At 42.7% G+C, this 16370-nt stretch overlaps 1 protein-coding gene across 1 annotated transcript in view; it reads left to right on the forward strand.

Annotated features, from left to right (window-relative positions):
• The window catches only part of Kl (klotho), a 41430-nt gene that overhangs the window by 11515 nt on the left and 13545 nt on the right, over nucleotides 1–16370 (forward strand). Inside the window, exon 2 of the mRNA XM_021163850.2 lies at nucleotides 15741–16251. Coding sequence (XP_021019509.1) covers nucleotides 15741–16251 — 511 coding nt within the window. The remainder of the gene's footprint in view (nucleotides 1–15740; nucleotides 16252–16370) is intronic.

Consider the following 16370-nt stretch of genomic DNA (forward strand, 5'->3'; position numbering starts at 1 on the left):
ACTCTTAGGTGCTCCAACACTCCCAGGACCACAGGATCAGAGGTGAGGAGGACACAACATCTAATCCAACACTGGAAGTAACTGAAACCAGTGAGACTCAGGCATGCAGGAACTCTGCTGGACTAGAGGCACAGGTTCCTTCCAATCTGGGCCAGTGCCCTGAGCACACCTTGTGTGCAAACTCTGCAGCCAATCCTACAACACCCAGAGGAAGCTCCACTCCCAGGCACTCTAACATGCCCAGGACCACAGAATCCCAGGATCCCAGGAGCTCAGTCACACCAGAATCTCAGGGTCCCAGAGGGAACTTGACTCCCAGGAACTCTGACACACCCAGGATCTCAGGATCACAGGATCCCAGAATCACAGGCTCATAGAGACAGCTGAACTCTGAGAAGTTCTGACACAGAACTAACAGACTGGATATGTAAATAGGACCCAGTAGTTTTCTGCATACAGGAAATGTACCTCAGAGGTGCACAAAGGCAGACACTACCTCAGGCCTGGAAATCAATTTTCCAAGCAAATGGTCCCAAGAAAGAAGCTGGAGTGCCATTCTAATAGCAGATAAGCTCTATTTTCAACCAAAAGTCATCAAAAAAGATAAGGAAGGATATTTCATACTTATCAAAAGAAAAATCTACCAAGAAGAACTCTCAGTTCTGAACATCTATGCTCCAAATGCAAGGGCACCCACATTCATAAAAGAGACTTTACTAAAGCTCAAAGCATACATCGCACCCCACATAATAATATCGGGAGACTTCAACACCCCACTCTCAGCAATGGACAGATCATGGAAACAGAAACTAAGTAGAGACACAGTGAAACTAACAAAAATTATGAACCAAATGGATCTAACAGGAATTTATAGAACATTTCATCCTAAAGCAAAAGAATATATCTCCTTCTCAGCACCTCACAGTACCTTTTTCAAAATTGACCATATAATGGTCACAAAACAGGCCTCATCAGATACAAGAAGACTGAAATAATCCCATGCACCCTATCAGATCACCACAGACTAAGGCTGGTCTTAAATACCAACAAAAACAACAGAAAGCACACGTACACATGGAAGCTGAACAATGCTCTGCTCAATGATAACTTGGTCAAGGAAGAAATAAAGAAAGAAATTAAAGGCCTTTTAGAATTTAATAAAAATGAGGACACATCATATAAAACTTATGGGACACAATGAGGTCAGTAGTAAGAGGGAAACTCATAGCTCCAAGTGCCTCCAAAAAGAAGCTGGAGAGAGCTTACACTAGCAGTTTGACAGCACACCTGAAAGCTCTAGAACAAAAAGAAGCAAACACACTCAAGAGGAGTAGACAGCAGGAAATAATCAAACTCAGGGGCAATATCAACCAAGTGGAAACAAGAAGAACTATTCAACGAATCAACAACACCAGGAGCTGGTTCTTTGAGAAAATCAACAAGATAGATAAACCTTTAGCCAGACTAACCAGAGGGCACAGGGACAGTATCCAAATTAATAAAATCAGAAATGAAAAGGGAGAGATAACAACAAAATATATCTCAAAACAATTATTCTACTTGTTGAATATTAAGTTGAAAATATTAAAATCATGTTCTACAAACATCATGGAGATATTATTCATATTTTTCTCACTGTACTTGAAATTAGCATTTTCTTAATGTTTAACTTCAAAGAGTTCTTGCTATTTTGAAAAATTTAAAATATACTTACTGATAAAATGATTTCTCTCCTAGAAACACTGATAATCTTTTTAAGTAAACTGATTGTTAGACAATGTACACAGATACATAATGTGTTTTAAATACTCTCTCACTATGTCAGGTGGTATTATATAAGGGCTTTTGAATATATTTCTTAATGATTCATTTTTAATATTTTATGCTCTTTTACTATGCTTAATTCCCAAAGAATACATTTTTTTTTTTGAGACAGAGTTTCTCTGTGTAGCCCTGGTTGTCCTGGAGCTCACTCTGTAGACCAGGCTGGCCTCGAATTAAGAAATCTGCCTACCTCTGCTTCCCAACGCCCAAGTGCTGGGATTAAAGGCATGTGCCATCACTGCCAGGCTCAAAGAATATTTTGTATGTTTTGAAACAATTTAGTATTCAACATTAGATATAAGATCCTCAGTTATCATCAGTATTACATATTCATTAATGATATTTTTAGGATAAGAATATGAGTATAAAAGTTAAACAAATTTTTATGTATTATTTGATTCTCAAAATACTCAATGTTATGTTTGATGTATAGAATGCATTTAAATAATGAAAATAATTTAAGAAAAAAATCTTCTATGAGCCCCTTCTCAGGAAGCTTCTAGAGAGTGTCTTCCATGTAAAATCACGAAGAAGACATAGTGTGCACACACCGCATCTAAGCTGGGGATGTGAGGATGAAGCAGAGGCCTGAAGGTGGCTGTGCTGTAGACACAGAGAAGCCAGCACAGAGGGGTGAAGATTCCAGAAGTGTGTCTCCGTGTGATGTGAGCCAATGGGAGTCTGCTGGACGGAGGCTGCAGATGGTAAGATCAGTGAACCACAGGCACAAGGAAAACCAAGCAAAGAGAAAAGCTGTGTGAGTATTAACTTCAAAGAAAACAGAATTAAGGAAAGATGGACTTCATTACCACACTGGCCATCTGTGAATGATATTTACAATGATGGAGCAAGCCTTCACCGGATGTTAGTGAAACCAAACCTCTTGCAAGGCTAATCTGTCAGTGTAAGATGGCTAAACTGTTAGCTTCCATAACAGGAAGCCAGTGGATATTGTGGATAGGAGAGTGAGAGTGGTGTAAATTAAAAAAAAAAAAAACAAAAAACAAACAAACAATAAACAGAAAGTCATGGCTGCACAATGATTTTTATTTCCTCTAGGGAGGGAAGCTAGGGAGAAGTGGAGTGTATGAGATAGAGAGTTGTAATTTTCATCTAGTTTCTCAGAATTATATTTGACTGTTTAAAAAGATTTATTTGTATTTTATGTTTATGTATGTTTGCCTGTATGTCTGTATACCTACCATATGCATGCAGTGCCCACAGAGGCCAATAGAGGGCATTTGATCCCCTGGAACTAGAGTTACAGGCAGTTGTGAGCTTCCCTATGGGTGCTGGGAGTTGAACTTGTGTCCTCTGCAAGATTAGCCAGTGCTCTTAACTGCGGCAGCATCTCTTGAGCCCCAATCTATGACTTTTAAAGCATAAACATATATTACTGTCATAAAAATAAAAAGGAAATAGGTATTTTATCATCGCTTTAAAAATTAAATTGGCCAGTCATAACATTTATGCCATTCCAGCCCACAGAGCTCATTTTGAGGCAAGTTTTGGAACATTTCCGTGTTTTCAGAAGCGTGCCTAGTGAGTTTTCATGTCTGACTGTAAACAGAGAGAAATATAGCTGTGTGTACATCCTGTGGGAGAGTGTGAGTCTCCTTTTCGAGCTCCCATTAGGGTTGATCCATTCAAATTTCGATCAGTCTTTGTCATTAAGAATCAACCATCAAATTTTTGTTTAACCATTGAAAGCTTTCAAGACACCACTCTTTAAACAGAGACTGTACTATAGTATATAAATCACCTTTTCTTGTTTTTGTCCTCAGACATGTCACACAGAGGTTTATGAGGTATAAAGTTACAACATATAGAGATATAACTATTGTGTTTCTAGAGGGACAATACTATCAAATTATTTGAGGTTAATTTGCCAGATGTATTCTATTCATTTGCATTGGCCTCCAATTGCATTTTTTTCCTTTGGTACCAATACATTCTTTTTAACATTAGACCCTGTTCACGGGTCTCTTACTGTGTAATCTCCAATTGCTTCCCTTTAAAATTAAGAAGACTGCGTCTGGAGAGATGGCTCAGTGTTTCAAGAGCCCTGGCTGTTCTCAGCATCCCCCTGGTAGCTCACCAGCTGTTGTAACTCCAGTTCCGGGGGAATCTGATGCCCCTTGTGGCCTCCTTAGACAGTGCATGTACATGGTGCACATACATACATACATACATACATACATACATACATACTATATACACATTTGCTGTCTTTGGTTTCTAACCAGGGACCACATCCAAATGGAGCACACAAGGTCATTGAGCCCAAATGCTGCATTCTTTTTCTTACCCTTTGTGCCTGAGATGTCCCTTTTGTGCTGGGGAAGGATAGAGGTGAGTAGCTGCCATGCTGCGGTCCCCTGCTCTAGAGACCACGTATGTATGAGGTTCTGCATCAATTTGGCCTCCTGTCCCCGACTCAGCCTTTTAGCTACTCTATGGGCCCTGATGTTGTGTTGGCGGTGGTGGCTGTGTGTGTGTGTGTCTTACTTTCTTCTCTCTTCCTAAAGCAGTTCTTTCTGCCTTCCCTTTAGCCAAAGAACAAGAGACCTCAGTACCAAGGGGTATTAGTTTTATAAAGCCAATGCATCTTCAGAAATAATTAATTAATTAATTAATTAATGAGAAGCTGATAATGGAAAGTGGATTTATTTACATTTTGCCCAAACAGAGACAGGAAGATACCTACTTTTCTCCCTCTTTTTTGTAAGGGTATTACAATTTGATGAAAGAAAGAAAAAAAAACCTAAAAATCTCAGAAATATGCATATAGTAATTAAGCTGTTAGAGCCGTGAAATCCCTCCTCAGAAGGCAAGTTCGGTCCCCCTTTAGCTCTAGCTGGCACCACGGCTTTACTTTCCTTCTCCTGTGGTTGGATTCTGAGGAGGGGACTTATTTCAGGGAGGTCCCGTCGCCCAAGGAAGGAGCAAGTGTGTTTCTGTTTAGAATATCTCTTCTCCTGTCAGGATACAGCTTTACAAACCTAGTTCTGTGCACACGTGCCGCTTTCTCCATCAGATAGGCCTGGTTCTTCCCGTTTAAAATAGTTCCTCCCAGCAGTTCAGCCTCACAGGAAGTGGAGGAGATTACTTCCTGGGGTTTCTGGGAAACCACGTGACTCGAAATTAACAGGCGCTGCTGATGACACTCTTCAGAAAGTTTCACGAGGTTGCCGTCTTGGCTTCTGGATAGAAGACTCAATGGGACCCACATTTAAAACCGAAAACAAATCCCTCTGGGATGAGAAGAGTTCCCGAAAATACAATCCAAGGTTTCTCATGAACACCTCCTGGTACAAGCCAGTTCTTTGTATGTAATGGCTGTTCAACACTGAAGCCGAGGAACGTATGAGCTATTACTAAATTCATGGAATGAACGTTTGTAAATGAACCTGGACAAAGCCCAGGGACATCAAGAGCTTTTTTCTTTTAATGATACAAATAATCTTTACGGATTATTTCTAATCACACAGGCTGGCTGTAAGGAACCGGGTTTCCTAGGACTGGATATGGGGCAGAAGGATTGGCTGTGACAGGGGCCGAGGGTGGCAGACATTACCTTACAGAAAATGGGGAGCAGTGGAAACACTGCTGTTGGGGTACACATGGAGTCTCCCCTACAGAGACATAAATAAAAAGATTAGGCCACACCATAGTTTGAAAGGAAAATAAGACTCTGGTGAGGGACAACAGGAAACCTCGCATTCCTTTGGCACAGCAGGTCCTTGTGATCATCCTCCTCCTTACAGCATCTGATGTATTCTAACGCTCTCTGCAATCCACATTCCTGGTGTTTGTTGGTGCCTGCTGCTCCTCTTGCTTAGAGAACACAGCCTGTCCGAGAGGCAGGGCAGCTGTCATTGTATAAACTGCATGCTCATGTTCTCAGTCCCATCTCTTTCTGTGGTCAGAGCCACCAAGGCCACCCCTGGAGCAACTCCTCAACCTGTCTCCTAAATAACTTTCCACCACAAACAGGTAAATGGGAAGAGGGCAGACAGATTGCTTCTCACTAACCACAAATCCACAAAGCACGCTGTGTTTTTCTGTAATCTTACCCTGTCTGTTGCTGTAGAAACACATCCACGTGCCATTTTCCCCCCTTTGAGTTAAAGTGTTCTCTCCTGTGAGCGGAAGGGAGTTATTTAAAAAGCAACTGAGCCTATGGTCTGATCACCAGGAAGGCTCAGGGAGAAGGGCCTGATCAGCTGATTCCCAGCTGGAGAAGCTGGTGAGAAAGGAGAACATTTAGAAAGTTATAGGAGGAAAAAAAAATGCTTGTCTCAGCTTTGCTGACAATGAAGGGGAACTGCTCAATGGGGGTGTTGCAGAGTGACAGGGGTGATGGTGCTGATGGATGTTGGCGTCAAAGATCCTGCGATGACCTTCTGATGTCTTTTGTCTCAGTGCTCACAATTCTGTCGCAGTCCTGCATCTGGCTGTGTGCCTCCCTCCCTGGTCCCTCATGGTTTTCTGGTACGGTTCCCTCTGGTTCATGGTTGACTGGCATAGAAACATCGGGGTACAGCCTGAGATGCTGGCGCTCCTCCATGTCCCCAATAATGTCAGTGGGGTCACCCTCTCATCCAGTGATAATTCTGGTCATAAGCTGGCATATTTTATTGACAATTTAACATCAGTCATTTGGAAGTAATTCTTTTTTTTTTTTTTTTGGTAATGTATGTGGGTCTTGCCTGCATGTCTGTCTGTGCTTCACATGCCTGCAGTGCCTGAGTAGGCCAGAGAGACTGTAAGATCCCCTGGAACTAGAGTTACAGATCATCGGGAGCAGCATGTGGGTGCTGGAAACGGAAGCTAAGTCTTCTATAAGAGCAGCCAGTGCTCTTAACCACAGAGCCATCTCTTTAGGACCTAGAAGGATTTTCGTAGCAGTGTGATCTATTGTTAAGTAGAATGATTTGACAAACGTTGTCAAGCTCTGTACAATGTGAGCTATGAAGTTACTTTTCCCCTCCTTTGAAGAAATTTTAAATTATTATTTTATTATTTGTATTTTTGAGATAGAGTCTCACTATATAGCTCTGCTCATCCTGGACCTCCCTCTGTAGACCAGGCTGGCCTCGAATTCACAGAGGTCTGCCTTCCTCTGCCTCCCAAGTGCTGAGATTCAAGGGGTGCTCCACTATACCTGGCTTCCTTTAAAGAATTTTAAAGCAAGTGAAAAAGACCTGTTATGTAGCCCACTTAGCAAAGCCAAGACAAGATGGTTCCAAGTGACAAAAATCCAAAAGCGACAACTTGATTTAAAAACCCATCCTGGCTTTCGTCCTGGTGAATTGCTGAACATGCCTTTGACTGAATCTGGAGACCTATCAGTAAACATGTAAACGTATGCAAATTAGATGACCCTGGGCTGGGATCAGCTGGAGGAGAAGATGGGCTTCTTGAGAAGGAGTTAGAATTGAGCAAGAGCTTCGAGGGTCTGGTGCTTCAGGATGGTGCTTGCCTGTGGTCAGCATCACAAAAGCACAAAGATGCTTACATAGTGCATGCACTCATGTACACCCAGACACACCCACACACATACACACTGTTCCTTCGTAATTACTGTGAAAATACCAGAGTACGTGCACAGCAGGAGGAGACCAGTGAGTAGAGCCACGTTTGACTCAGACAGTGGCATCCTGCATCAGGCAGGTGAAGCCAGATGAGATGCTTGCTGGATCCTAGCCTGCCTCCAGAGTGGTAGGTGTAGCAGCAACCTTCTTTCCATCCCTTGCTTTGAGATGCCTGTCAAAAGTCCTTCCAACAGCTGTCACCTGAGTCAGGACTGTAGTAGTGTCTACATTTTGGAGATTAAAAAAAATATATATATCATTCCAGCTTCCAGTTGTTGACATTTTAATCTATTCTGCAGCAGATGATTAGAAATGCTATCCTGTTTGTTTGTTTGTTTGTTTGTTGTTTTTATCACCTTGACATGTTAGAATCCTCTGAGGAGAAGGAGGTCCAGTTGATAACATAACCCCATAAGACAGGACGGTAGGTAATTCTGTGGAGTATCCTCTTGGTTAAGGTTTAATGTGAGAGGGTCTAGCCCATGGTCTGGCAGTGTCCCCCTGGGCAAGTGGTTCTGGGTTGTATCAAGGAGGTAGACAGAACAAAGCAGGGGGAGCAAGCCAGTAAGCACCGTTCCTCCATGGTCTCTGCTTCAGCTCCTGCTTGAGTTCTTGCCCAGACTTCCCTCAATGATGGAAGGTGTGTGTGTGTGTGACCTGAGGTATAAGCTAAAATGAACCCTTTTCTCCACAAGTTGCTTTTGGCCGTGGTCTTTATCACAGCAACACAAGGCACATCAAGTCAACTGCCGTATATATAACTGTTTTCAGTATATGTATGGTCCCAAGAGTTAACTAACAGTCTACACGATTATCTGTGGGTAAGTGCAATACTGTCTTGGCTTCCCCCAGTGATGGACCATGAAAGGGCTATATAAGCCAAATAAGTTCTTTCCTCCCCAGGTTGCTTCCAGTCCTGATGTCTTTATCATAGCAACAAAAAGAAATGACTAAACCAAGTCCTGAGTAGAGGACTGGGTGATATAGTCAGTAAGGGGCTTGCTAGAGTAGAACCTAAAAGGCCACATTACAATGCTTTTGTAATCTCAGCACCAAAGAGGCAGACACACACAGGCTGGTCCCTGGGGCTCGCTGGCCCAGCCACCCTAGCGTAATTGGTAGGTTCCAGGCCAATGATAGACACTGCCTTAAAAACAAGATAGAAAGCTCCTGAGGAATGATACCAGAAGGAGACAGATAGACAGACAGACAGACACATAGACACACAGACACACAGATACACAGACACACAGATACACAGACACACACAGACATAGAAACACACATAGACAGACAGAGACACAGAAACACACAGAGACACACACACAGACACATAGATACACAGACATACACAGACACACATAGAAGCACAGACACACAGACACATACACAGACACACAGAGACAGACACAAAGGCACACAGAGACACACAGGCACACAGATACACAGACACACATACAGATATACAGACACATACACAGATACACACAGATACACAGACACACAGATACACAGACACACACACAGACACACACACAGAGATACACAGACACACAGATAAACAGACACAGGCACACACACACACACACAGATAAACAGACACAGGCACACACACACACACACACACACACACACACACACACACACACACACCAGTCCTCAGTAAAGGCAAGTCATCCCGGGCGCCACCATTCTATTCTGTGTGTCTACCTGAGCGTCAGGTTAGACTCTGTTCATCTCTTAAGGAACTTGTGTGGAGATGGCTGGCTTTTTTGTGGATGGAAAATACAGAAGGTTATTATTTTGGGGAAATCATTAGAGGAGTGTTTTGTGAGAGACTTATTGAAATGCTGCTAAGGAACTGCAGTTTATAATCTGCCGAATTGTGCTGATACAAATAAGAGGGTAATTTGGTCTGTAAACATGGCATTAGGCCAGTCCGCTGGCTCATGTGACAACTCAGCACAGAGGTGACCTTGAGAAAGTCCTCAAGCATGCATTGTTCTTAAAGTTGAGGTGAAGGATGCCAAAAAAGAAAGAAAAACAAAAAACAAAAAGGCTTTATTTGGCTTGAAATGTTCCAGTCCTTTGTCTTTTTAAGAAGTTCGCCTCTGAGACCTTACATCACGGCTCTTGGGTGTGGAGCGACACACACAGGTATCTGAATTATTTTCTATTTATGGGCTGCATTTCAATTCTTTCTCTGTTGGTCTCAGTTAATTTAATTAAGATTTTAATTTAACTTTCACAGGATTAAATTAATCTTCTAAGAATTACTCCATTTTAATTTATTATTTCTTTAATCGAAGGAATAGTCACAACAAAGTGAGCTCTTGAGTCTGGCCCCTGGGATGTGCATGGCTGAGTGCTAACATTGTCTGTGACTGTTTTGATGTGTTTTAGCTTCAAGCCCCCAGCTTCCTACCAGGTATCCTTCTTGAGACAGTGGCTCAATGACTTAAGAGAATTCGATCTCCTTGATTTGGGGCTTTGTTGTTGTCTGTGATTCCTTTCCCCCCTTGCATCCCATGTGAAGCATCAAGCACATGGGCAAGCCACACCAATCGAATCCGTGATAACTTGTGCCTGGCTACTTGCCAGCATCTCCTTGTCCATTCTCATATTCCACCTGGACCAATGGTCCAAACTGCCATCTTCTTTCTCCTTGGTACCATCTTTATTGCAGTAGGTGCCTAACTGGCCTCTTGGATCGCTGTTGATTCATACCATACCTCACATCTAGTCATCTTTTAAAAACCATAAACCAAACGACATTAGGATTACAGTTGAAGGATAAACACGAGGTGCTTACTAGCTTACAGTCACAATTGCTACCCCAAGTGGCTGAGCAAGAAGTCTTTCAGATCCTGGACTTTGTGACATTTTTATATACATAAGGAGATGTCATGGGGAGAGGGCTCCGAGTCAACACAAAATTCCTGTATATATTGTGTGCAGTGTATTTCCTCAGGCAGACACTACTATTGGCTGGTTTTTACAGGGTATCTGGATTTTCACTAGGAACCCTAACACTAAAGCCCAGGGGCTTCCCCACTTGTGGTTGTGTTGGGACTCAATGAACGTTGAATTTTAGAGCATTTGGGAGTTAGGGTTTGGGGTGGGGGGCAAGGCATATTCAACCAGTATCAACTCATTTAATCCTCATAAGGATGGGAATGTAAAATATCGTCGCTGTCCCTGTTTTAAGTAGAACAGAGAACAGAGAGTCAGAGTTGATACCCAAGTTTTTCTGTGGTGACAAGACTTGGAAGGGTACAGAGTTAAAACAGTCCATTTCCTCATACAGTTGGTCAACTCTGTCTGCATGACTTGATGTCATCCCCTGACCCTTGCTGACTCTCCCTTGTTCTTTATGGATCGGGTCTCTCCTCAAGCAATGCCTCTGCCGACGATGGCTATTTCCTATCTAACTGCAACCCCGCCGGATCCTACCACCCACTAACCTTTCTCTCTTCATCCATCCCTTTATCCCTGGGATAAAAGCTCCATGAGAAGAAGACACTATCTTTTGTGTCTCTCAGCGAAATAGCAGAGTGTAATAGTTGTTGCTCGAATGGGTGAATGCTGACTGTGTATGAAGTGGAAATTTCTGGTTGTGTCATGTGACGCAGACGCATGATAGTTTGCTGGAGCAAACTCAAGTGATGCTTTGTTGAAGCAGATCTGTGAGAAGACTCGAGATGTTTGGAGAGAGTATAAGTAGGACCTAACAGAGAGTGATAGCACACTTGCATAGCTAGCTGGGCACAGCTCCATCAGTCTCCAGTCTTTAAGGATCTTCACTTTATTGAGAGAGAGGCATGGCAAAGAACTCCCGACTTTCTGGCTGTTTCTGATCACTCCCAGCTGACTCAGGCTGACAGTGGAGGCCTGGCTGTTTCTGTTGGACCATGCTGCTGATGCTTATTCATGTTTGGTGATACTACTGAACTGGACTGCTGGTATCCTGACAATGAAGATTGGGATGGCCCTAAAGAACTTGGCCGGGCGTGGTGGCACATGCCTTTAGTCCCAGCATTTGGGAGGCAGAGGCAGGCAGATTTCTGAATTTGAGGCCAACCTGGTCTACAGATTGAGTTCCAGGACAGCCAGGACTATACAGAGAAACCCTGTCTTGGAAAAAACAAAACCAACCAACCAACCAACCAACCAACCAAACAAAACAAAACAAAAAAACTGGTTCTAAACAGGTCCACATCCCCTTGTCCTATTTTCCATCTTTTCTCCCTCCCTTTGGATGGTGGGCAAGAGGGAGTGTTGAAACTCTTGAGAACCCTTATTAAAGTAGGTTTTGAATAATCTAAGCCTACATCTATAATTTTTTTTAAAAAGTAACTGATTTGCAGAGTTAAATTTATGTTTCAGAGTATAGTGGTCTGAAAAGGTTCAGCCCACATAGACTCATGTATTTGAATGCTTGATCCACAAGGAGTGACATTATTAGGAAGTGTGTCCTTGTTAGGTTTTAGGCCTTGTTGGAGGAAATGTGTCACCATCAGGGTGGGCTTAAGATCCATCCAGTGCAGAAAAGACAGCCTTCTGGCTGCCTTTGGATCAAGATGTAGAACTCTCAGCTCCTTCTCCAGCACCATGTCTGCCTGGACACTACTGTGCTTCACACCATGATGATAATGGACTGAACCTCTGAAACTTTAAGTCAGCCCCAGTTAAATGTTGTCCTTTATAAAAGTTGCCTTGGCCATGGTATCTCCTCATAACAATAAAACCCTAAGACATAGAGAAAATCGGTGTTTCTTGTCATGTCAATCCTAGACGATATACAACAACAAGTATCTTTATGACTAGTAATATACTCACAATCTGTTTCTCAGTAAGTCTTTATATTTTATCGCACAATCCTACGAGTTTTGGCAAGTCCACGTGTGATGCCTGATCTTGTTTGTCAACTTAGTACCCCTGGGAAGACGGAACCCCAGCTGGGGAATTATTGCCCTCATCAGATTGACTTGTGGCCTTGTCTGTGTGGCACTGCTTCATTGATGTATGGACAACATTATCTCTGGGCAGGGAGGCCTGGGCTCTATCAAGAAGACAGCTGAGTAAGCCAGAAAGTTCATCCGTGGTCTCTGCTTCAGCACTTGCTGCTAGGCTCCTGCTTTGTCTTCCCTCAGTAATGGACTGCAACCTAAGAGCCAGATAAACCCTTTCCTTCCTGGGGTTGTTTTTGGTTGGTGTTTGGCCACTATAACAGAGAAGCAAACTAGGACAATGCCCATCTGTGTGATGAGTCCCGATAGAGAGGTAGAGGACCTGCCCACTGCCATATAAACCTTCCTGTAACTCCTCACCGGCCCTCCCTCTCCAAAGGCACCACCGTCTAGCTTCTTGTCATTAGATACTAATGTAGAGGCTTACAAATGGAGTCCCTGCTGCAGACGCACCTCAGGCGGCCCCCCCTCAGTGGGCAATGGAGTTGGCGATGAAAAGGGGGTGATAAACAGACACGACACAAGAGAGTGTGCTGTATATAAATTTAATGTCAAATCGAGCAACAAACTTTGTTTGTTTGTTTGTTTGTTTGTTTGTTTTTCGAGACAGGGTTTCTCTGTATAGCCCTGGCTGACCTGGAACTCACTTTATAGACCGGGCTGGCCTTGAACTCAGAAATCTGCCTGCCTCTGCCTCCTGAGTGCTTGGATTAAAGGCATGTGTCACCACACCTGGCTTGAGCATCAGACTTTTTATACAGAAGAAAATAGGAAAGTTAGGTGACACATTGGCAAGGTACAATGAGTTATCGGATGCTTTAATGACTCTTACACAAAACAGAGGAATGCAAACACAAAGACTGTCAGGAACTGAGCAATAAAACAACTGAGACAAAGTCAGCTTTATCTAAAGTCAGCTATATTCTTAGAAGCCAGGTGTGAGGTCTTTACACTCCCAGGGCAAGGGCTTTCACACCCAAGTCATGGTTCTAATTAAGGAGTTGCGCCCTAGCTAACCTTCTCATGAATAATGCAATACTCTAAAACCACAGCCCGATCTACTTCCTAAACCATTGTAAATTCCTGTATATGGGAGCGACTTGGCTTTTATTCTAAGTGATAGTGAGGGGGGACTTTTCTACTAATAAGTAATGTAGTCTCCCATACATAACTATAATAAGAATTCTAAACTTATGTTGCTAAGCTTGCCCTGGGATTTCTAACTCTATGTAGTAGATAGTAAATCCTGATTTCTTTCACTATCTCTCTTACAATACGAGAGGCAATTCTGAATGTCACTGAATAGGCAACATTCTTACTGAATTCCAAGCCCAGGATTGGCTCAAGGACTACCTAGGTCATTGACGAAGGCCAGGAAGCAAAGTTCAATTTTGCTTAGGTATTTGGCAAGTCATTGCTTGGAGGCATCTATAATAAAACAATACTGAGAGAAATCACACAGATCCATTCTCAAGGACAAGTTTGGAGCATACGTGTTAAGGGATGCCACAGTTCCAGGAGACTAAGTTTACGTGAACTTTTCACCTCAGGACTTCGTCCAGGTTTCTAGTCCTGTCACGTGTGTCACTGCTGGAGTGGATGTAGCAAGTCCCCTCAGCTACGTGAGGGTCCTTTGTGTCCTTGCTATAGATGATAACTTTTAGATCAGTCTGTATTCTTTGCACAAAAGGGCAGTTTTTTATTTATTTATTTATTTATTTATTTATTTATTATATGTAAGTACAGTGTAGCTGTCTTCAGACACACCAGAAGAGGGCGTCAGATCTCATTGCGGGTGGTTGTGAGCCACCATGTGGTTGCTGGGATTTGAACTCTGGACCTTCGGAAGAGCAGTTAGGTGCTCCTACCCACTGAGCCATCTCACCAGCCCTTTTTTTTTTTTTTTCTTTAATGCCTTTTGTTTGTTTGTTTCCCAGATTAAACCTAGGTCCTTTCATGAGCTAGTGAGCGTTTGACTACTGAGCTATATCTTCAGTGTGGCTTTCTTCCCTCCCTCCCCTCCCTCTTTCCCTCTGTAAAGGTTTGGAGACAGGCCTCACTCTACAGCCAAGGCAGACCTGGTTTAGTTTTATATTTTCTCAGCTTGTAGACAGCTGCTACAGATCATGAAATATTACTGCACTTGCCGAAATGAGGCATATTGTTTTAAAAAGTCAACATGAGAGACAAACAAATTTACTTCATTGAACGGTTTGCTGAACTTGGAGGATGGGTGAGGAGACCATTCTTGGATGCCTGAGCTGAGACAAACCAGAAGAATATTTGAGGAAAATAAAAAGGATATTTGGCATAGTGAGCGGAAGATCCTCTGGCTCTCGAAGTGAGAGGAAAATTGGATCACTCATTCTGGAAACTACACGGAATCAAGCAGCAAATGGGAGCAGAGTTTTCCAAATGTGTGTTTGGGGAATAAAAAACTAACAGATAGCCCTTGTATTTGTAGGACAATATGAAGAATTAATCAAGGAGTTCAAAGGTAATGAGGAAATAAAACCCAGATTCTCTTCAATGTTTGTTAAGTGAAAGAGAAATAGATGAACAGTCAGGGGTCAGCTGGGGTTTCTGGAAGCACAGAGTTGGCTGTGTAGAGCGGCTTTACAAGGGACTCCTGGCCCAATATTAGCAACCCATGTCCTCACAGCTGTATTTAGTTATGTCTTGTTCCTGGCTTGTCCCTTGCACTTTCAAGAAGCCAGCAATGTCTCAGCGCCCTGGATGGTGGGCCAAGATACTAAGGTTCATCTTTCAATGTCTTGGGCTGATTCACAGGGAAGACAAAAGTTGTAAGAGCATGTGTTAGAATTTTGGGGATGACAGACACATGAGAAATAATCAGTTTGACTCCAACAACTGGAGTCTATTTGGAAACTCCTAGTCTCTTAGGACAAAACACATAATCCTATTTGGAAATTCCTCGTACAGATGGGAGATTGGTTCTTTCTTTCTTTCTTTCTTTTTTTTTCCTCAAGCCCACAAATTAAAAAGTACATAATCCAAAGATAACTTAACAGTAAGTATTATAACAAATTCTTAGTTTATTAATTTTTCCAATGTGAATCGTAACTATCCACTCAATACAATGATTTTACATTTTTTCCACTGGCTGCTAAAACACACTGGAAATCTTCTCAGATCATGGTGGCAGCTCTCTGCAGGGTGGCCTTCCTTGAAATAACTTATTGACTTTAGCTGATTGCTGTATTGTGGACTAGTCACTGTGTTAGGTCAGATGGTAATCAGGCATCAGTGGAGTGGGGAATCCAGTAAATATTGCATGCTTCCTCACACTCTGGGAGAAATTCATGTTTGTTTTTTGTTTCCTCTGTAGGCTCATGCCAAAGTCTGGCATCTCTACAACACCTCTTTCCGCCCCACACAGGGAGGCCGGGTGTCTATCGCCTTAAGCTCCCATTGGATCAATCCTCGAAGAATGACCGACTATAACATCAGAGAATGCCAGAAGTCTCTTGACTTTGTGCTAGGCTGGTTTGCCAAACCCATATTTATCGATGGCGACTACCCAGAGAGTATGAAGAACAACCTTTCGTCTCTTCTGCCTGATTTTACTGAATCTGAGAAGAGGCTCATCAGAGGAACTGCTGACTTTTTTGCTCTTTCCTTCGGACCAACCTTGAGCTTTCAGCTATTGGACCCTAACATGAAGTTCCGCCAGTTGGAGTCTCCCAACCTGAGGCAGCTTCTGTCTTGGATAGATCTGGAATATAACCACCCTCCAATATTTATTGTGGAAAATGGCTGGTTTGTCTCGGGAACCACCAAAAGGGATGATGCCAAATACATGTATTATCTCAAGAAGTTCATAATGGAAACCTTAAAAGGTAGGCTTTCAAGAAAAATCCCATTGTTTTGCCAAAATTCACACATGCACACTCCCCTTAACACACACCACATACACCCTCCACAATACACCCATACATACAACACATATCACATACCA

The sequence above is a fragment of the Mus caroli genome, unplaced genomic scaffold (genome assembly GCF_978045245.1).
Source record: "Mus caroli unplaced genomic scaffold, Mus_caroli_1 scaffold_4, whole genome shotgun sequence".
NCBI classification, from domain to species: domain Eukaryota; kingdom Metazoa; phylum Chordata; class Mammalia; order Rodentia; family Muridae; genus Mus; species Mus caroli.